Source organism: Balaenoptera ricei, chromosome 11 (genome assembly GCF_028023285.1).
Source record: "Balaenoptera ricei isolate mBalRic1 chromosome 11, mBalRic1.hap2, whole genome shotgun sequence".
Taxonomy (NCBI): domain Eukaryota; kingdom Metazoa; phylum Chordata; class Mammalia; order Artiodactyla; family Balaenopteridae; genus Balaenoptera; species Balaenoptera ricei.
The window spans coordinates 12284722-12307373 of record NC_082649.1 but is presented as its reverse complement, the minus strand read 5'-3'; the positions used below and the strand labels follow the sequence as shown (position 1 = coordinate 12307373).

General features: G+C 44.2%; 1 protein-coding gene across 5 annotated transcripts in view; it reads right to left on the bottom strand.

The window, feature by feature from the left end:
* The window catches only part of JARID2 (jumonji and AT-rich interaction domain containing 2), a 243689-nt gene that overhangs the window by 80329 nt on the left and 140708 nt on the right, over positions 1-22652 (bottom strand). For all 5 annotated transcript variants that reach the window (XM_059937972.1, XM_059937975.1, XM_059937974.1 and 2 more), the window contains one exon: positions 16785-16926. In XM_059937972.1, the coding sequence (XP_059793955.1) occupies positions 16785-16926 (142 nt within the window). The remainder of the gene's footprint in view (positions 1-16784; positions 16927-22652) is intronic.

Sequence of the window (22652 nt, the reverse complement as noted above, 5' to 3'; positions counted from 1 at the left end):
TACAGAGGCTTTCTGTCCCTAGTACTGGACACGAAGGCCCGTTTAATTGGTGAGGCAGCCAGCATCAAAGATCTACTTTATATTTTAAATGAACAAAACCAGATTTAGTCCAGAGGGATTTTAATTCTGGATACGTCCTCTCAATTTTGATAAAGTCTACTTTCAAAGGTAGCACCATAAAAAAAAAAAAAAAAAAAAAAAAAGGTAGCACCATAAAGGGTGCCACACTGGTGCCATGTGTATTGTAGGTCCTAGTTCGCTTAGCAAAACTATTTGGGTACTGCTCACAGCAGGGTTAGCTTGCTTACCTAGCCAGGCATGCCTGGGAACAGGCTCCCTACTGGCTTTATTTGCTAAGAGGAGGGTGTCCACTCCCACTGTCATGCAGTTAGTGGCTACTGGCTCAAGGGGGTTTCAACAAAATCAGTTTCTATGTTCCTAGATTAAGGGTCAACAATGGAGATAGAACCTCTTTGGGAAATCCGTGGGTGTCACTATCCAAACTGACATCTATCTGTAAGCCTCTTCATTTCTCAAATTGCTTCAACGAAAGAGAAATTTATATATCGACAGTCTTAAGTACTTTCTTTGTATACAAATTTCATTGTTTTAAGTATGAATTTTAAAATATCTGGGCAAACACAGGAGAGTGGTGAAGATGGGCAAAAGCAAATGTTTGTCCTCAAACAGGGATTAAAGTGTGTCCTGCCCATCTGAACCAAGGGCTGAACCAAGAAATCTGAATAACATGCGCAAGCCCTCGTTTGCACCAAAGGTAGGGGGAGTAGAGGCGGCGATGGTGATGGAAGGGGCCCCGCAAAAAGCAGTCCGAGCGAGCCTTCCGTGTGTCTGCTGGCAACACTCTTCCTGACTTTCGAAACACCCAGGTCTCCAGCACCCAGGGAAAGCTGTACTGCCCTACCTTCCTCTGGCTTCCACAACAGCCCAAGCTCATAGCAGGAGGGCATCTTTCAGAGACGTAATACAGATTTTGGCTGTATGGAGAAGATCAATGTACATTTTGATTTGGTTCTAAAATCACTTCAAACATTCACAGACATTCTCACCGTGAGGATTCCCAGTGCCCAGTCCTCCCTAAGCCTTAGATTTCTCATCTATGGCCCAGGATGATCTGACATTCAGATGATCTATAAGGGCTCTATTTATCCCGGCCTCGTTCCATGAGACTGGACGGTAGGAGGCCTAAGAAATGAATATCGGGAGAGCAATCCTGGCCAGAGCGGCTCAAATCCCTACAAAGGGGAATAACGACAAGCGCCAGAAAGGCCAAATGCCAGTCCACATTACACAATGGCATTTGCCAGACCAGCAAGCAGATTATAGTACAAACTGTCTGCAGGCTGTCACAATGGATGCAAACATAGTTCTTGGGGGCAGAATAACAGGCTGAACAAATTTATAATTATGTTCTAGAGAAAGAAGGACTGAAAACAACATATATTTTAAAACTGCTAGAATCCCATCCTGCACAGTTCCAAGTTAACAGGGAGAAAACAAAATGTAAGTTAATGAATACATCATAGGTAATCACAAAGCATCCCCCAAGATTGACCTGAATCGTGCTCATGGTTACCTGAAGCATCCTCTTCAGACCATTCATTCCCCAATAGTCTGCAGGAGCCAAGGTGGGCTTCAGCCTGGAAACAAGGCCCCAGTAATCCTACCATCCCCAGATAAGTAGGCACTGACAAAAACAGCCTTCCCACGAGATAATAATCAATAACCACTAAATGGATTTACATCATAATACATCAGAGCCAATGCTTGTTTCGTGTTATTTTTAAATTATATTATCAGAGAACAATTTACTTGACCCAGTAAAGCACCTGGCTTATTATACTGTTATATACTCAACAAAATAGTACTTCCTATGAAAGAAGCAACATCTCAGAAGGCCTCCATTCATTTCCAAATATGTCTGAAACCAAGTATGAACAACAGGACAAAGATTCATTTCTAAGACCCAGCTCTCGTTTTCCTTTTAAACGTTTTCAATCTTTCTGCATTTTATATACAGTAGACAGCAGGAATTAACATTAATGCCAATTCTACACAGTTGAAGCTTTTTATAAAGTGGTCATATATGCTATTCAAACTTTACAGAGTAAATTTTCTTTAAGAACTAAACTCCAAAAACGCAAATAAACAAAGGCTAAGTCTTCTTTGACCTCTGGGAAAACCAAGATCTGAGAAGGTAACAGGAAAAAATGCCAGATATATTTATTACCATCATGATGAGAGAATAATGCTTATTATCATGGAATTCGATGATCTGGTTAAATATCTCAAAATTCTACCAGAAAACAGCAGTCAATACTAAGCTAGCACCACAGGAAGAACCACACGGCCTTCAGACAAGAAGGCATTTTCCCCCTTCACTTGGCATCACTAATTAACAATGCCTGATGGAAAGGCAGAAAACACACTGCAGTGGTTTCAGGACTCCAGAACCTGCTGTGAAAGCGGAAGTAGGTACTTGCTTATCCTAATCAGAGGTCACAAGAGAGGCCCTGAGGAGTCAGTTTACAAGTTACATTTTGGTTTCTATATAGATGGATGTGGAATTTTGGACCCAGGAAGTATTATGGAAGCAGAGGAGAGATAAGAAGGGAGGAGAAACAGGCTGGGGTGGGGGGGAATAAAAGAGCAGAATAATATATTACCACCAAAAAACAGTACGCTCCAGTCTTTCCTAACCCTCTAAAATAAATAACTGTGGGCAACACTTCAAAAACACACAACAGAGAGACGGGACACACAAGTACAGACGCACCTACCTTCCAATATGATAAGAGGGTATGTAAGATCTGGACAATTCTAAATAGGAAAATATGCTTCTCAAATAGAACAACTCCTCTAGGAATTTCCTTTCCTTACACTCTATTTGGCTACTCTTCGAATTTGTTTACCTTCACAAAAACATACAAACATACCAGATACTCCGCCAGCCACTGGGGATACAAAGAAAAACAAGGACGATCCCATCTGTGAGGGAGCTGAGGGCCAAACCCTTTTAAAGCTTGAACGTGGAGTGAGCACAGCTAGATAGCAATGATCACCCAATTCCCTCCCTGCCCAAACACACTCCAAAAAAAAAAAATCACACAGATGATGCTGACGCCACACTCATCCTATGGGATGGGCTTTAAGCTAGCGGGAGAGATCTATCAAAGCATTTTATGAGGCCATGATAGAGTCTATGTTTCCAGATCAAAGCAACTGAGCCTAAAGCAAGTGAGAAAATATTCTCGTCCCACATCTACCTTATTCCAAGGGGAAAAAACCCATCTATTATTATGATCTCTTCTTTAAATTTCTGAATTTCTAACAGCAGAAATGAACCAAAAGCTTGCCCCCTGACAAGTGATTTACGTTGCTGCCTTCCCTCCTCGGCCTGTACTTTAGAATCTCTCTAGCGCAGTGTCCCCCTCCACCCAGCCAATTCTACCATCAAAACGAAGAAGAGGGAAGGAGAGAGGGAAAGGGTAGGGCGGGGGTGATGAGAACACTCTATCCTCATCTTAGCAGCAACAATGTGCACTGCTTTTAATTGAGCTGCTAAGCAGCCAAGTGAGATGCTGACATCAGGGAACATTCTGCATAAAAAGCCATGTCTAACAACCCCTGCAAAAGCACTCACATGTGAACCACAAGTGACACTAATGGCTGTCACCCCCTTTGCAAATGAGGTGACTCCAAACCCCACAAACCCAGCATCTAGTGCCTTTCATGTGAGACGTATGGAACCAGTGTCGTCTTTGTGCTCGCTCTCAATTTCATCAAGGAAGACTTGCGAACTGATAAGATGTTTCCGGGAGGGTCAGATACCACTGAAAAGATCAGGGACACGTTTACATTTGTCCTTTGGGAGTGTAAAAGGCAAGGAGGGCAAAAGCACGTGACAGAGACGTTCATATCGAAAATACGAGGAAGAGCAGTGCTAGAAGAGGAAGGAAGGAAACTGGTATCCAGTTTCCGTGGCAACCACAAAGCATGCATGCTACACCATCATTTGCATAGGAGGTGGAAGTGATATCCCTGCAATCAGATCTCTGAGGTAACAGAAAAAGGAAATGGCCACAGCGGTAATAAAACTGCCTCAAATGAAGTTCTACCATTTTCCTTAAACAAATAAATGCAGCAGAAGCCTGTGTGCTTACCAGGAACCTTAAGCAAATTCTGGGAGCAGCTGCCCATTCCCACAAGCATCCAAAAATTTGTCCTCGGTAACAACTAATGGCCAATTAAATCAAAGGGATTTTGCCAATCTCTAACCCTGCAGAGGACACACATACTCTGGGGCAGGCCCCGTGTTTCCCATTCCTTCCTTCACACTAAGACCCATGTGCACAGACCTCTTAGGAGGGTGGTACGTCTTTATGGAGAAGAACTGACTATCTACGAAGACTTCCCTAAACAGAATCCCTCTCTAGCAGGAAAAGTAATGTGTTAAGGAAAGAGGAGCCCAGTTTCACTAATGAAAAAGCTTAATACACAATTCCAGGAAGATAAGCATTAACAGTAAATTTGAAAATAAACTGCACAATGCCAGAAAGATACACCTCTCCCTGCTTTAGATTCCTACACTGTGTTACTCCATATACAAGGGGTTACCCCACCCCAGATTACCCAGGCCAGATATGTGGTGCTTTAAGAGACACTTAAAAATGGAAATTCCAAGATAACTTTAAAAGTCAAGTAAGGATGGAGCCAACATAAATTTATTCTAAAAGTCTCCTAATCAAAACCAGAAAATGACAGTGATAGTAGTTTTCAATTACCAAAGACCCCCCGCCCCCCGCCCCCGTCAATCCCTTTCTGATTAGCCAAGAACCTCTTATGTTTAAGTCAATTCATCCTTTGGTTCAAAAAAAAGAAAGAGATCACGACTGGGGTTTGTTTTTCATTTACTAAGGTGAAGACAGGGAGCCCATCTGTTCCCTCCTCTAATCAAAGGACGCTAACTAATGCTAGCGTTCAACAAGCATCCAACAAACATCAATTCCCGTGCCTCTCAGCACATCTTGGCTTGGAGTGATTTGGGGACCAAGGCTACAGCATAGCAGGCGCCTACCTACTGCTGAGATACGTTACCGTGCTTAATTCGAAGAACCACCTGGGTTGTTGGTTACTGCACGGCTGCCTACCTGGGCTGGTCCAACTCGAAGGCTACACAGCTCTCAGACCACTGCAGGTCCCTGCAGGCCCAGGACAGGCAGGGTGGGGTGTCGGGTGCACCCTACTCTCACTACAGGTGACTGCTTAAATCAACTACAATACTGCGTCAATCCTGACGATGGACTCCGCAAGACAGAAAACTGGAGCGGGACCTATACTTTTGTCCCAACAAACACGTGTGCCCCTTCAAAATATCAGCTAACCCTCTTATCTCAAACGTGCTGTACAGAAAAGTTAGTAAATAAACCCTGCCCCCTGCCAGCCCTCTGGTCAAGTCAGTTAGAGGAAGTACTGAAGCACACCAGGCCTTCCAGAAGCAGCCTGCTACAGAGCACACAGAGCACGGCATGCGTCAAGGCTCAGCCTGTGCGAAGAAGCCCCCGGCACGCAGCGCTGGCCCTCCCTGCTCTGCAGCACCCAACATGCTCACTGCGTGATTAATGTGGCTCCAACACATCCATCTACCGGGCTGACTGCGCCCCCGGCACTGGGCCTGTCTCTCCGTGCTATCTTGCCCAAGAAGCTGGCTCCCGACACCCTCCATCAGGAAGTTACAAGAGCTGCTCCACGGAGTCTAGAGCCTAGCAAGAGTGAAAGAGTCTACAAAAGGAAAAACTCTGTGTTCCTGTCAGCTCACTGTAGGGGGCCCCAACTTCCCTAGACACCCCCTGGTGTCCCGCAGACGTCACATCTTCCATGGTACTCGACACACGGCATTTGAAATGATTTGCTTCTTTCCTTCTTCTCTCTGGAATGGAGATTTCCTGCAGCTCAAAATGAGGCTTAATCGACCGTATCTTAGATCCACCCAGTACCTGGCAAACAACTCGGATCTTGATGAAGAAATCAGCATTCCTGGACTCCGCTTCCCTGAAGGTCCCACTCCTCTGAGGGTTAAAAAGGTATCGCTTGGCCCAGCCCTGAGACTCCTCAGACCTCTCCCAAAATTTTGAAAACAGAACACTTCCATCCGTCTCCATCACCAGCACTGCATGGGGGCTCTGCACCACTCCACTCAAGGTGGGTAGAAACCATTTACTGAGTCCTGAAATAATCCGGGGGCTTTATCTCCTGGCAAAGTTCACCCAATCCCCTCTGTGTGTCCGTTTTCTCATCTACAAAATGGGAATGATGTTCAAAGACCTATCCCAAAGGGTCTGCTGTGAGAATCAAACGGACTAATACACGTAAACAATTTAGAATATGGCCGGCACACCAGAAGCGGCACATAAACCATCTGTCAAAGCCACCCTGCAAAGGGGTAATTCTTTTGGAAGATTGTCTTTCTCACGGAGAGTTAAGAGGAAAAGCTGAGTTAAGCAGCAGAAAGGCTCTCCAAAGTGCCAGTCCATAAGATCCTAGAATCTTAGAATTTTCTTTCTCCCGATTTCTAATCAAAGGCCTATTTATAAGACTGTGCCAGAAAAAAACATGTCACTCCTTAAACCATCTAACTCAGAAGATCAATCAGAGATAAGTCTCCCACCCAGGTGTCACTTGCCGTAAGATCAAGAGGCCATCAGGAATGGACACACAATAGTTTACACATGTTTGTATGCTACCCAGGGACCCAGCATCACTCCAAGAGTTTCGAAAATCTCATAGACACCAAGGCCCTGGAAAGCTGTCTTCCTGTCCCAGGAACAATGGCCTCACGGACTGTATGAGAGTCCTGGTCCCAGGGATACACCTATGAACAGTGCCGGGCCAGAGGCACTGAAGTCAGGAGTGGGGTCTCAGGAGGCTAAAGTCACGTGCCACGTCCGCAGGGTCGAGAAGAAGAAGGGGAAAGGAGAGAGAAGCAGCAGGAAGGCTCTCCAAGGAGGGGAGTGCCTTGAGAAGGCAGGTAAGGAGACTCCCTGCCAGGACAGGAGCATCCCTCAGTGCAAGCACAGCTGCCAGGAAGCCCTGAACGCCGCCCCCCACACCCGACCTCCCCAGGCCTCGCGGCCACGGCCCTAAGGAAGAGCAGGCCAGTGAGAGTCAGCGGGACTGGGGATGAGAGGTGACGCCCTTCCGCCAGCTCCTGCCTCCCACGTACCCAACCCAGGATAACACGCAGGGGCTCAGCCCAGGGTGAAGTCAAGCACACGGAGCACCCCTGAGCCCTACTTACGCGGGTTTCGGGGGTAACAGTGCGCCTCTGCTGACGCTAGAAGCACAGGGTAGAGGGGAGAAGGAAAACATTCCAAAGGGAAGGGAACCTGCAGCCCATCCTGCCGTTTAGGCCAAACAAATCCACGCACATTCCATACAGGGAACCCCAAATCACCAGCCCAAGTCTGGGCAATCACAAAGCAACCTCAGTCCCCACCCAGTTCCAGATTCTTCCAAGCTCCACCCTCTGCCTCCTCCGCCCCACCTCCCAAAGCACCACCTAGACCTGGGCTTTCCTTCCTCTGATCCGCAGCTCCGTGAATGGGCTGAGCCTTTAGTCCTCCATAAAGGGCGTTGCTCGTGCATTTTCAAGTGCACAGTCAAGAGGGCCTAACGTGTGAGAAGGACCACACAGATGGACTCCACAAGATGCTTGGTTAAATGAGAAGAAGGCTCTGCTTCTTGGAAACCAAAGCAATGCAAAACATTGTCTTGAAAACCCCAAGTCATGCCACACAGGTAACAATCTGCCACATAGTCAAAATTCCGAGACAGGAAGAGGAAACGGGGAATCCCATAAACCTCCCATAAATAATGTCACGTGCAAAACCAGTCAGACGTTATGTTGATTAGAGCAGCTTCCGTGGTTCCGCAGACACCATGGCCAGGCTCCAATGTCACCATGGGGGACGGGACGCGGGAGGGTTCTCTTGAACAGACTGCCAGTGTCCTGGGTTACCGAGGGGACAGAACTCACGAGCGGGATCTGAGAGGTCTGAACAAAGCCCAGGGGATGCTGCTGCAGGAGAAGAATCTGTGTCTAACCATGACCGTGGGTGATGACACTGAGAAGCCCTGGCACAACCAGAAAGACTCTCACAGCCCTCTGCTAGCCAACTGGAGTCACGTGACCTTCAGGTTCACCTGGGTGGCCACTTAACCTGGGAAAACACTTAAGATCAGGGTTAAGGTGTGTAGAGCTGAGAGATGCAAACTCCCCTCCCAAACTTGAACAGCAGGGAAGGTGAAACAGACCCACGCATGAGCAGGAACCTGAGGTGCGCCAACAGAGTGAAAAGTGAAGTGAAAGAAAAGCGTATTTTCCCAGAGGGATGTAGGAACAACCCACTATAATCACTAAGTCATCACGATCTATCTGGAACGGTCACTTGAAATAAAATAGTCAGTTAGGGCCTCAGAGTTCTCACATCCAGGATGACTTGTGCAGGAAAGCGTGACCTCTAACCTCTAACACTGGAAGGCTCCAGAGATGATTTCAAAAGCAAAGTGTGTTTTACTCAAAAGAAACTAAAGATTCCCCCGTCTTCTATCTCCTTCTTGGTTTACAATGAACAAAAATATTTCACTTATTACATTAAAGAAGGAATACAAGCACCAGCAGAGAAGAGACCATTTACTAGGCTATATGATCTGAGGGGTCGCAAGAGGTGTCCAGTGCACCGAGGTGCGCAGCTGGGGGGGGGGGGGGGGGGCGAGAGGCACTGTGAACCAGCCACGGTTCAGCTCGCCAAGCCAGGCACTGGTGGCCCAAAGGAGCACCCTTCTGGAATTTGTCCTGAAGGTACCTGAAAAAATAAGACCTACATCCGATACTGCTGATGGAAGGTGACATATGGTGGAAAAGTTCCAGGCATTAGAGATACGAAGAGCTGGGTTCAAATCGTGACTTTGCTATTTACACGAAACATGCCACTGGTGAAGTATTTTGAACATTTGTTGACTCAGCTATAAAACAGGGTAATAAAACCTTCCAGGTATTTCATAAGGATTAAGGTAAGATTTATTAGCACGATATGTTATATTCACTAAGGGACAGTTCTTCTTTTAGAGACAGAGGTTCTGGAGCTTCAAAGAGTAGGAAGGATGGATTTCTACTAGCAACATGCTCTCTTGTGGAGGGAGATTTTTCTATTTATAAGTCAGCTGCTTCTTTATTTTGAAATTTTCTATTTCATTGCATTGGGGCCTACTTATGCAATTCACTTTTTTCTTTTCTGATGACTAATTAAACGTGAGGTTATGACCGTGACTAAGATAAAGTGCAAACACAGTAGTTAACATTTCCTGTGTTGTGTTTCTATCTCATTCTCTTTCTCTCAGTCAACATTCAAAGAACAGATAGGACTTCTGCTTCTGGCTGAGACAGAGTAACAGGGACAGGATTCCCTTCCTGCCTGAAAAAACTAAAAATCCATACAAGACAATGGACATCACACAACAAAGCACTGTGGTCCCTGGGAAACAAATGATTGCCCAGATTACCGCCTTGAGAGAAATCCAGAGGAATCCCTGAGTTGAGGAGAAGGAATTGAGAGTTTGGGGAGGAACAGAATGTATAGAGCAGAGTACTAGAGAGGCAAGAGCCACACAGAAAACTCTGGAATCTGTTGAGGACCCTCCTCAAGTACTCACTGAGTACACGTGTGTGAGGGAAGTACCCAAGGAAAAGTACCATAAGAAAGAATTACAGGGAACACTCCCCGAACCCCACACAGGGCTGGGAATCATGCTTTGCCAAAATGGTACACATAACTCACAGGGCACTGAGTAAAGTACTTATATGGGTTCTACCTGAGTAGTTGGGAAAACTTACCCCTACACCAAACACTGCTCTCTGGCTCTACCTAACAAAGCTTAAAAGGTTCAATGTTCTCTAGTAACCTAATCATACCCTAGAGCAATGCTTGAGAATAGGCAGAGAAATACAAACATACCCAGAACCCAACAAAAGAAAACTTACGATGCCTGGCATCCAGTAAGAAATTACCAGGCAAGCAAAATAGGAGGAAGACGTGACCTATATTGAGTGGAGGGACATCAATCAATCCAAAATGACCCATAAGTGACACACATGATAGGTTAGTAGACAAAGACACTAATAACATCTCCATTACACATGTTCAAGAAGGTAGAACAAAGACTAAGCTATATTAGGAGAGACACTAAAGATTATAAAAAGACCAAAATCTAGAGACATCTAGAGACTAAAGACAACAATGTCTGAGGTGAAAATTATGTCTGCAGATATTAGGTAGAAACTATCTACAATGAAACAGAGAAAAAAAAGACTGGAATAAAATGAACAGAGTACTCATGAGCTGTGGAACAACTTGAAACACCTGGATATACGTGCACCTGAAATCCCTACGGTGTGGGAAAGGAACACATGTGAAATATACCTGCAGAAATAATGGTTCTAATCTTTCCAAAATTGATGAAATCTACAAAACTGAGAAGCTCTATGAAGCCCAAACACAAGAATCTAAGAAACCTATATGAAAGCATATTGTATGATAGATTTTTTTTTTTTTTTTTTTTAATACTTTATTTATTTATTTATTTATTTATTTATGGCTGTGTTGGGTCTCTTAGTTTTCGTGTGAGGGCTTTCTCTAGTTGCGGCAAGTGGGGGCCACTCTTCATCGCGGTGCGGAGGCCGCTCTTCATCGCGGTGCGCGGGCCTTTCACTATCGCGGCCCCTCCCGTTGCGGGGCACAGGCTCCAGACGCGCAGGCTCAGTAGTTGTGGCTCACGGGCCCAGTTGCTCCGTGGCATGTGGGATCTTCCCAGACCAGGGCTCGAACCCGTGTCCCCTGCATTAGCAGGCAGATTCTCAACCACTGCGCCACCAGGGAAGCCCAGATTTTTTTTTTTTAAACTTTAGAAGCAGATGTCTTGCCAGATACACTGCAAGCCAGGAGACGGTGGAGCAGTACCTTTAACAAACTCCACAGGGGAGTGGAGGAGGAGGAACTATTAACCTACAATTCTATACCCAGCAAAAATATCTTCCAAAACTGAATGTGAATTTCTCACAACTGCATGTGATTCTACAACCCTAATAAGAAGATTCTTTTTTAATCAGGGTGAAATAAAGACCTTATCAGATATAAAAAGCCTAAAAGATTCATCCAACACCAGCAGAAACTGGAAATGTTAAAGTCCTACAAGCAAAATCAAAAGGAAAATGATACCAGAAAGCCACATAGATCTAAAGGAAGGAATGAAGAGCACCAGAAGTGACAGCTGTGTGGGTAAATTAAAAGAGCAGATGGGCTAGACACAGCTAGGTTTACATTTTTTACATTTATGTAACTCCACAGTTATTTTCTGTGGTTATTAAAGGTGCCGCATAATATTCAGTTCCTCCGTTTTGTACCTTTTTTACTTCCTGTAGGTAGAGAGTATGTTTCAGTCAAGATAGCTCTGAATTCAATAGTGCATTTAACATTAAACTATCCTACTAATGCATTTTGTTACACAGATATGTAAAAACTATTTAGGCTTTTAAAATTCTAATTCTTAAGGATGGTCACGTTGAATAACTCCAATTTCTAACACTGCGTGCTGCCCAGTAAGAATCCTATGCATTTGGGCCTATCTTCTTTCCAAACTTGGAGGTAGCAAACTACTGCATGTCAACATAGTACCTCGGAACAGAAATAATAAGGAAAACAGTAATATTTGACAATTCACCTGTAAAAGGGCTGCCTATTAAAAGCCTGGGAGAATTCTCACCATCTCAACATGTATTCATATCCAAAACCTGAACCGCACCAAGTCCTCACCCCTAACACGCCACATTCAAAATCCAACCTCCTAGAGCAGGGCTGGCTGTCTGAACTCCATCAAGTCTTACACTACCAAAGGCTTAAATAACTAAAATACAGCAGCTCTTTGTTTAACAAAAAGAAAACACTTACATCCCTACAGAGGCACAGTCCACACTATTTTTTTTTAAATTTTTTTTACTAGGTCAGTAGACGCTACTGGAGTTTGTTTTTAAAAGTGTGTCAGGGATCTTACTGTTAAGTACTAGCGAAATAGGGGCCACCCCCCAAGGGCTTATGTGTGAGTTATGTGTGAATAGCCCAGATAGCATCTTCACAAACTACATCCCCACCCCACTCACACCTGCTCTGTGCAAGCAAATACCTGGTCACAACAAGCTTTGTGGAAGAATTCACACTCCACACCATTAGGGTCCTTCCCGTGACTCAGTAACTTCAGAAAAAGAGGGACGGGGCTTCCCTGGTGGCACAGTGGTTGAGGATCTGCCTACCAATGCAGGAGACACGGGTTCAAGCCCTGGTCTGGGAAGATCCCGCATGTCATGGAGCAACTAGGCCCGTGAGCCACAATTACTGAGCCTGCGCGTCTGGAGCCTGTGCTCCGCAATGAGAGAGGCCGCGACAGTGAGAGGCCCGCGCACTGCGATGAAGAGTGGCCCCCACTTGCCACAACTAGAGAAAGACCTCGCACAGAAACGAAGACCCAACACAGCCAAAAAATAAATAAATTAATTAATTAATTAAAAAAAAAAAAAAAAGAGGGACACAGGCCCACACTTTTCCATCTGCCCGTGGGTGGTGGTGAGGGCGGCGCCATGGAGAAAAGATATAAATCACAATTTGCATAAATCAAAATCACATTTGAGAAGTCTTCAATGAATGTGCATGTCCCCATGTAGCAATTCATGTGTCATACACGCTGATGACAGCTAACAGGAGTCCTCCTTATATACCTGGGAGCTCCTCATGAATCAATTTGCCTAGGACACAAAACCTCCCATAAGGTGGTTACTACTGTCACAGACATTTTACAGATGAGGAAACCGAGGTCCAGTGATGTTACAGAACCTGCGCAAGAACACATAATAGACAGTTGAGCCAGAAGAGGCCACACGGTCTGGCTCCAGGCCATACTCAACCACAAGGTCCCCATGACACGTCCCTGAGAACTTCCACCATCTTTACGTTCCTCCCACCTATTCCCTCCACCCATCCAAAGATAAAATAAGTACATACAGCACTTAATTCTGCTAGATATCTGCGTGGCCAAGTCCAGTGACCCCTGAGGGACCATGCATTTTGGATCTCCCGTGTACTTACACCTAAAAGTATACCATTTCACCAACTTCTCTGTACACCTTCTTTCCACCAGCCAAACACATAATCCCCATCCTGATCATAACCATCATTCCCAAGTTTCTCACAGTCTATCCACACATGACTGACAAAATTGGTCCATTCTGGTTTCTACAAATCCTCAGATACTTCTTGCAGGAAACAAATTTTACAATAACCGAGTATCCTGGGATGAACAATATAAGGGGTGAGGGTAAGGAGCTAGGCATGGCATGATTAAAGGCTGAAAATCTCTGTCATGTTTCCATTCTAAACAGTTAAGAACTAATTAATGTATGATTTTTTTAATTATTTATTAAACTCACCTACCACAGGGATCAAAAGAAAAAGAAAACCAACACCTAGGAACTCCCACCAGCGCTGAGTCCTTCAGATCTTCAATGGCTGGGCTGCCCCGTCCATCAAACAGGCAAAGAGCTTCTAGAGGGGTTGGCTTTTCCCTTCACAAAGAGTGACTTTAGATGATGACCTTTCAATGACTAGGTAAAGAGATACCTTTTATTTTTGCCTCAATCAAGAAAAATAAATCCTATGGAACTCTGGATTCTACTGCTTCCTATGTGCCAAAGAGATCCCCAACTTAAGTAAAACCAGTGGCAGCAAGTACATAGGACCAAACATAGCTTAGGGGGTTTCCGGTAGAAAAATAACACAGTGTAAACACATGGGATGTTTTGACTAAAGACTTAAGAAATGTGTTACAAGCATCAATCAGAAAATGGAATTGCTTCAACTTGCAGGCTGGAAATTCAGGGCAAGGTCTAAACTGAGGCTGGCGTAGTCTACACATCAGATTTCAATTTTTCTTGAGGAAGTCAAACACATAAATTCCCTCTTTCTTTCCCCTCCCCCACCAAGACAAAGGCATATTAACTGGTGATCCTAAAAACATGCACCTAGAAAGGGCAATTAACTGTACAAAAATAGCTAGCAATTCATATCATTCTAAAGAGAGAGGGAGAGAGAGAGAGAGAGAGAGAGAGAGAGAGGGAGAGAGGGAGGGAGAGAGGGAGGGAGGGAGGGAGCATTTTCCAAAACAAATACATAAATCATGACTGGAATTTTAGGACTCTGTTCTCACATAGAAAGTCTAAATGCCAAAAGAGAATGCAAGTGGTGCATCATAAAACATGCTCTCCTCATGCATATTTATGGAAACTTTAGACGCTAGGTAAAGAGTAAGATCTAGTCAACAATCAGTTCAATGCCGCTTCAGCGACATTTCAAAATCACCACTTTCGGTAGTTACTCTGGGCTTGGCTTGGAATCAGCAGAGACAGCACACTTCTCAGCTTCTTAGAAAAGGTTCGTTACATGTAACATGAAGGAAGGTTGAGAGCACTGAAGTCTGACGGTAACTGACAAAGCTCCAGGAATTCAGATTCCAGTTCATACCCTTACAAGGCAGGGCTCATACCATAGAATGTATACTAAACGTTTATGCTAAATACCAACAAGGAATCAAAATAAGCCAAAAATTATTAAAAGTTATTATTTTCTATTTGCTATGTACCCTGCAACACTTCAAGACATTTATGCCCTAACGACACTACCCATCCGTAAACTACAAAGCCCCTTTCTGCAGCGCAGGCCACCCCAGACCAGCCCTAAATCTAGCCTAACCTGTCAAACCTTAATCTACACTATGTCCCTGATTAAGTAGACTGTGATCATAACTCCCCAAAATGCTGTCATGAATCCGTAATTCAGTAAAACAAGGTACTTGGCACACTAATAATTAAAGCAGATTAGCAATGCGTTGAGTTTTCCCTAAATTCCCCTAAACAAAGTTTCTCTTTTTCACTGCCCTGGAGAATTAAAGTTAATTGACTGATTTGCACACAGCTGCCACACAGAACCACAGTCCCGTGCAGAGAGGAAGCCGGCAGCACTGCCATCTGAGAAAGGCACTAGGAGCCAGGGACAAAGGGCTCCCCTCACCCACCCCAAGAGAATGAAGCCTAATGGCCTTTGTCATCATACCCCCATGCTGACCGGCCTCACCAGAGGTGAGGGTAATGGACGGCCATGTAGCTGAAGGATGGGTGCTGTCATTTCCAACCACAATCACAGACTTCTGTTCCTCAAAAACAGATGAAAGATGATGCATGACCCCCCACCCATGTTTGGAAACATGGAGAGTATTATTACACATTCCAGTATGTTTACTAATGTGTTTTTTCTTACACACCCTTTAACTCCCTCTCTTGTGACGTTGCACTTTTCAAATTGGGGCAGAGCGAATGTTTGTCACAGAGCATCTGAAACATTAAAGGCTTACACTGAGACACTCAGCCAAGTGTTTTTAAATAGAGTAACATACAAAGTCCAGTACACTCACTGGCAGAGATACTTCTTACGTAAGCGTGCTAATTGTACTAACAAATCCAATGACACCTTCTAAGACACAGTGCTGAGGATTAAGGGAAAAAGAGGATAGAAGTTAATACAGACTCTATACCATGGGTATTCTAAACGAAGACACTGCGTGACAGAGGAAAATAAGGGCTTGGAGCTATGCATCTCAAATTTCAGATCTAAAGTACAGTTCTGTTAAGGATTTTAAGTATCCACACATGGCCACTCTTCTCCCTTCCTCTTAATTTGCCACCATATTCAGTTCTTCATTAGATATACACATCTAGATGGTTTCTGAAAAGTAACTATAATTCTGTATATAGAAAGGGCAATCAACGAAGTCCAGACCAGGAGTTATTTTTTTTCCCCTTTCCCAAACCTCTCCAACAAACAGATTCTAAGAAAAAGTAATTAATCTTGTCATCCAGGAAAACACTGAGTATGAGAGCAGAAAAGGAATGAAATGAAATATAAATTCTAAGGGGGGTGGCGGTCCGCGCAGACAACACGAGGCGTGAAATAAGGCTGATAACTAACACAGGGTTTTTAAAACACTCAATTAAAAGCGTTATTATATAATGTCACTGTCTGACTATGAAGCCACAACTCTTATCAAACTACCATAGCCAACTTCCTGATCAAGCTATCTGAAGCTTATTTAGGAAAGTCATTTAAAAAAATTAAAAACCTGCTGGTAAATTAATTTTAAGAACCGATTTCACACCTACTAACTTGGTTACCACCAAGTGGATTTTGCTTTCCTGACAAGGGGAAGAATTTTTCAGAAACACCAAATTTAATTCTTTAAATTTTTAGAAACATCTCTTTAGAAATGGCGAAATACCATCTAATATACTCAAGAATACAACTGATGAAAATCAATTAAAATGAACAGCAAAGACAAGAATTACAAGTTGGCAATTCTTTGGCCAATTTTTATGGCAGGAAAGTGTTTTCTTTGGTCCACAGCATTTTTTTGCTTTATTCATCTCTAATAATAATTAGTGGACAATATTTAGAAACCAGGATATTTGATACAAAAATCCAGAATTCTGGCTCCTCTATGAAAAAATCAGGAGATTGGGTGAGTGGGTCCAAGTTTGTTCCCACGCGGCCAAAACTGGCACCTAGTTTGAAAGTCCCTGGTTTAAGGCACCAATATTTTCAGCCTTGGGTACTAACCTTTTCCTCGACGGCCCTTCTTCAAAATCTGAAGAACTAACATCGTTGCTAGTTGAGGACACTTGGGATGCATCGTCCTTCTCATTCTCTGACTGTTCTGATGCTGGTCCTAATCCCTTAGACTGGCCATTACCAAGGAGCCCTACAGGTGAAAAAAGGGGACAAACACTTAAATACATGACATCAGGAAGCAGCACTTTACCACAGTTAACCCTACACAGTGGCTGATGAGGGCAGACAAGAATCTGGATAGAAGAGAATTAGAAGGCACATATCCCTTGTCAATGGAGGGGGAAAAGTCCCACCTCATCCTACTTTAGACCTTACACAAGAGTGAAATGCCTACCAAAGAAATAACTCCAACAGTAAGAAAGTCAAGCAGAAATGTGTAATTGTAATAATACACTACAGCGTTCTTTCTGAAGTGCATCAACATCTTTCAGGGCTGGGGAGTGGAAAGGAAGAAACAAACTTCATGTATTACCGATTCAAACTAGTTACCCTTCCAGAGCTAAATATTTACTCTAGAAACACTGAAATCCTTTTTGGAATTGCCTTCAGGAACCAGTACCTGCCACCCAAGAAAAAGCATCAATCATTACCTTGTGGCCATATATCAGTTCTTAACTAGAGGTCTGACTGTACAACTTGCTCTTCATAGCAATCCACTGTATCAGAGTCACTGTATTGGAATCTGATTGTCTCAGAGGAGAAGGATTCTCCACGACTCCATACATTGCACCACGCGGAAGAGGGAGCCTGGTGGCCCCAGGATGAGCCACCAGTAACCCAGACTGGGAAAAGGGCTATGCCAAGTGACATGGAAGCTGCTGAACCACCAGCCAACGGGTCACAGCTGAATAAAAGCCTGGTCTTCTAGCATTCACATGTCCTTGCATCTAGGGCTCTGGATACGATTTAGGTTCTACCAACGGGGGGCTTGTACCCACACAAGTGTCCACAGCCCCCGGTCCCCAGTTCCACTGTCTAGCCACCAGCCTCTGGGCATCAGCAGAAATGCTAGCAAGTGTCTGCATTTTCACAGCCACGGTGTTTGGCTTTTAAGTGAAGCCAAAAGGGCAGGGTGGCCCCTTGATTTTTGTTCTCCCAACCCTTCCAGCAAGTTTGTAAGCACTTACGTCCCTGTATTAAATCCCTTTTTGGTTGAAGCACTTAAAGAGCGGTTCCTATTAGTTGCAGTAAACACTATATAGAACACAATATTCTACATATTGGGTAAGATTTTCTGGAAGAACACAGTATACTGCAACAAAACCCTGGGACTTAGCCTGTTTACGCATGCATTTCCCCAGTTATCTATTTTTACATCATTTCAGGGTATGAGTAATAACATAACGTTGGAAATCTAATACAATGCAGTAAATAAAATCCCATGGCTGTCACTTAGACTTGTGGCTTTGGGAGTCATGACTACAATACGGAAATGAAAACACAAGACAACTTCCCAGAGAAACAGAAAATGTGGGGAGTTTGCACTGTGAGGCAAACAGGAGACATAACTGCAGGGAAATCTATGAGCCTAAGGGTTGAAGTGTAGCCAACATTTCAAAGATGAGAGCAGTGCCATCCATTACGGTAACCACTAGTCACACAGGAGCTACTGAGTACCTGAAATATGGCTATATGTGAGTAAGAAGATGAATTATTATTTTTATTCAACCTTATTTAAAACTCACTATAACTAACATTTCTTTAATAATTTGATATTAATTCTTGAAATATTCTGGATGTATTATTAGGTTATGTCAAATACATTTAAATGAGTCTTACCTGCTTCTTTAAAATTTTTTAATGCAGCTCTAGAAAACTAACACTACATATGTGGTTGAAATAACATCTCAATCGACCAGCACTAAATTAGAGCACTGCAGTAATGTCATGGGCGGGGGGCGGGGGGGGGGGGGGGGAAGACCACCCAGCAGCCCACCCAAATAGTAGGAATATACAGACCATACTTATCAACGCAGATTAGGGAACTAGCCCAGGGACATAATATAAGTCACATGTAAAAAAAGAGGAGCTAATGGATGAATTACCACACTTGAAAAGGATGGTAAATTCAAAATAAAAAATTCTGGTTATGGAACCATATATAAAATTAATTTTTTAAGGGGGATTATCTCTAAAATAAAAAAGTGTACTCTTGGCTGAATTCAAATTTTTCAATAGTATGTAAGGACTTAAAGGAGAATAAAGCAAGAAAGGAGGAAGGAAATATAACTTCATTTTTTACCACCCACCATATGCCAGGGCACTGGGGATACCGGCATAATCCAACAAAGCCTAAATTTTAGTAGTGAGAAGAGATACCCCTGTGTGTATCAGTTAGCAGTATGTACAAAGAAGAAAGCTTGCACTTGCAGGGCAAGCAATAGGGGAGGGCAGTGAACATGAATCACTGGGGCCAGCAAGCAAATCTGCAAAAGCAAAACGAGGAGAGCAAAGCTGGTATGTGCAATACACCTAAAAAAACAAAAACCAAAACAGTGGTGGTGCTGGTGACAGCGAAGGAGGAAGAGGAGGAAGAAGAGGTGGTTGTTTGAAGCTGTGTTTGGAACAAGGAGGAAACAGGACCACCAGGCGCTGCTCGGTGAATCTGAGGAAGAAGCACTTGCTGTCCCCTTTGGTACATACATAACAAGATCTCAAGTATCTCCTGAGGGAGCAAGCAGCTAATGAGTGAATGAGTGAGTAAGTGAAGGAATGAGTTAGCAGAGAAAAGTTAAGCTATTCAATGACAGCTATACCCTTGTCCTTCTGACAAAAAGAACCTCTGCAGACTGTAAAGAGTAGTGACCCTCAAACTTACGCCCTGGGCATAACCCCAGTGTGTCCTCTTCTAACAAATTTCCAGATGATGCTGGTTCTGCTTTGGCTGGTCTAGGGACCACATCTTGAGATCCACTATTGCAGGGGGAAGCAAGATTCAAGCCAGTAAGAGATCTAGTTGCCCTAAGACACTATGGGGAAGCAAGATTCAAGCCAGGAGGAGATCTAGTTGCCCTAAGACACTATAAAGCTCTGGGCAAGTGTGCACTAGATCTCAGGAAACCAATTATGTTTGTACAATCTATCATAATACAACTCACGGTAAGGCACCCAAATCCAAAGTTCACTCACAGTAAGGCGCCCAAAACCAAAGTTCTGCTGGGGCATTCTTCCACCTTGGATCATTAATTTTGTGAAAGGAAAGAAGGCTGCTTACAAAACTTAGCACAAAGCTATCAGAGCCTGCTAATGACAAATACAGTTAAAAAGTAACGCATGATGGAAAAGAAGTGTTCATATCTAAGAGGCATCAGTCTAGAAACAAGGATATAATGTTTCTTTTCTCCAAAAAAAAAAAAGAAAATCAACTGCCCAGGCACAAATTCAGGGAAACTGGGTTATCAAGTTTTACATGAAAAGGGGGAATTTTAATTGACTGTATGTGAGCCATTAAAAGGAATCTAAGTGCTGAGTCCATAGTCCCAAGCCCTCATCAGACTAATATCCTCAAAGAACACCAAAGATTCCTCCATTCCAAGGACTAACAATGTCTGTTACCTGAACTAGGAGACAGATGGGTTGTCATTCACTTTCCAGATCAGGAAAAAGGAGCCCACACAAAGCGGCTGCTTGCCTGTTCTGTGAACTAGGAGACCTCAGCTGTTTCCAGCCTTTACGGGGGGGCAAGAATGACTTGTTCTGCGTATAACTGACTGTTTCAATTTGAGTACCCCCGTCCTGACATCAGCACAGAGAAAATGTACATTTATTTTTAGTTAGACCGTCTCCATGGTTGGATAAACCTGGGCTTTCTTTTCTGAACACCGCCCACCCCCTTATTCACATCTCCAGTGGACAGGCTACCTTATTTCATTTTGAACGTTTTCATCCAACTTGTACCACCTGCCCAGCCCAGAAAAGCCAGGTCAGCAAGATGGAACACGATGCCACGGGGCAAAAGAGCCGTTATCAGACCATCAGACAAGCCAGTGAGTACTGCCTTTCCTTTCTCCTATGGAACAAAGCCCTGCCACCGACCTTTTACATTATTTTTATTCAATGAGAAATAATCAAACGGCATCCTCTCCTCCAAACACACCAACTGGCTTTATCTTCCCACCCTCACCCAACCCCACCATCAACACAAACCTTTGTCGGGGGGAGGAGGTTAAACAGAGGAGACGCGATGGCCCAAAGACCGCCTCCCCACACGAGCGTTCGTTCTCCTCTATTAATATTCAGTAGGTTGAACTTAAATTAAACCACGTCTATTGTCTTTCACAAGAGCAATAAATATGAGCTGAAAATTCCAAATCACTGCGGTAAAGGCAGCCCTCGGCGAGTCACCGTCAGCTGATGGGGCGGCGTGCCACAGGCCACCACAAGGGCAGTGCCCATGCTCACGAGCTGAGAACCCCAGGGAAACAAAATTCAGGAGCTCTGGACCCTCATCTTCCAAATGAGCAAGCAACGTAAAGGCTTTCAAGGCAACACACCCGAACCGGTTCTTCCTAAGCCTGGAACGGCAGCAGCAAAGAGGAAGGAGCAGTCCTGTTCTGGGGGCTGGAGATGTGCATGAACGTCTCCCCCTGGCCTTAACGTAAGGGGGGCTGGGAAATTTAAAACACAAATGAGGCCAAAGATTCCGTCAGCTAAGTGATGATGAGAGCTACAGATTTCAGAACAGAAATGTGCACAGAGAAGGAGATTCTTTCCTAACATCTGAAAAGGGGGACGAGAATGGGCAGTGCTTACAATTTTGTTTTAGACACAAAGAAGTTTCGCCAGTCCTCCCATCAGCTACATGTACGGGATGGAATACAAAACTGAAGGAAAATCTAATGCCCTTATCTCACAAAAGAAGGGTTAAAGAGAAAGGAAAACAAGGAGACCTCTGAAGCTGTTCTCCAGCTTCCAAAACATCTGGAGCACACCAAACGTATTAGCATATTAGGGAGAGTCAGTGTATTTGGCTTTGTTGTAGAAGAGATGCACAAAAGGTAATTCTGTATTATAGAGCCAATGCCCGTCTGTCACCCTGTCACTGCGAGACAAGGTATCACATTACATATTAAACAGTCAAGCATCCAAAGAGAGCTTTCATTTGCGGTAGCAGCAGCACGCGCGCGCGCGCGCGCGTGTGTGTGTGTGTTCTGGAGGATGGCGGTGGCTGGCTCCTGCACTCTGAGTTGAGAGAAAAATTATAAACACAGCCCCTTGGTGAAGGTAGGACCCTCTCTGAGGTATTCAGAATGTCAAGTCTGCTGCCACTACTAGTGGGAAATAAAGCCTATTTTCACTCAAATTTTGAAAGAAAAATTGGATTGTTTGCTTTCTGCGTGTGGATGCCAGGGAAACTCTGGCTCGGGCCAGCTTCACAGGGTCAACATGAATATGTAGTTTAAACCCAATTGTACACACTTGGGTCAGCAGCTGAGCTTCTGCATCGATCCCAGGGTCCAGGGAAGGGGGTGAGCAGTGCAGACGGGTCCGCAGAGCTAAGCCCAGGCCGGTCCACTGACACCCTCTCCATCTCAAAACGCTGAGGTGCCTTAGAACAAATAACGGTCGTGAGGCATGATGTCACTGCCACACTCATGGTCAACGAAGCACAAATGAGCGTGGTTTAATACCTCAGCTTATGGAAAATAATTATCCCTTTCCCTAAGGAGAATGGCCCCTGACAGACTAGGGCTCCCCTTTGTCTGCTCTCAAATCAGCTGTGCAGATTTCTCACTCCAGCCAAGAAAACGGGGTCCAAACATAGCCCCAACAAACCCTCAAAGGAGCCCTCAAGACACAAGGGCAACACAGGTTTTTGTTAGTTTAACACCCAGAAAGTAGATAGTAGATAGACAG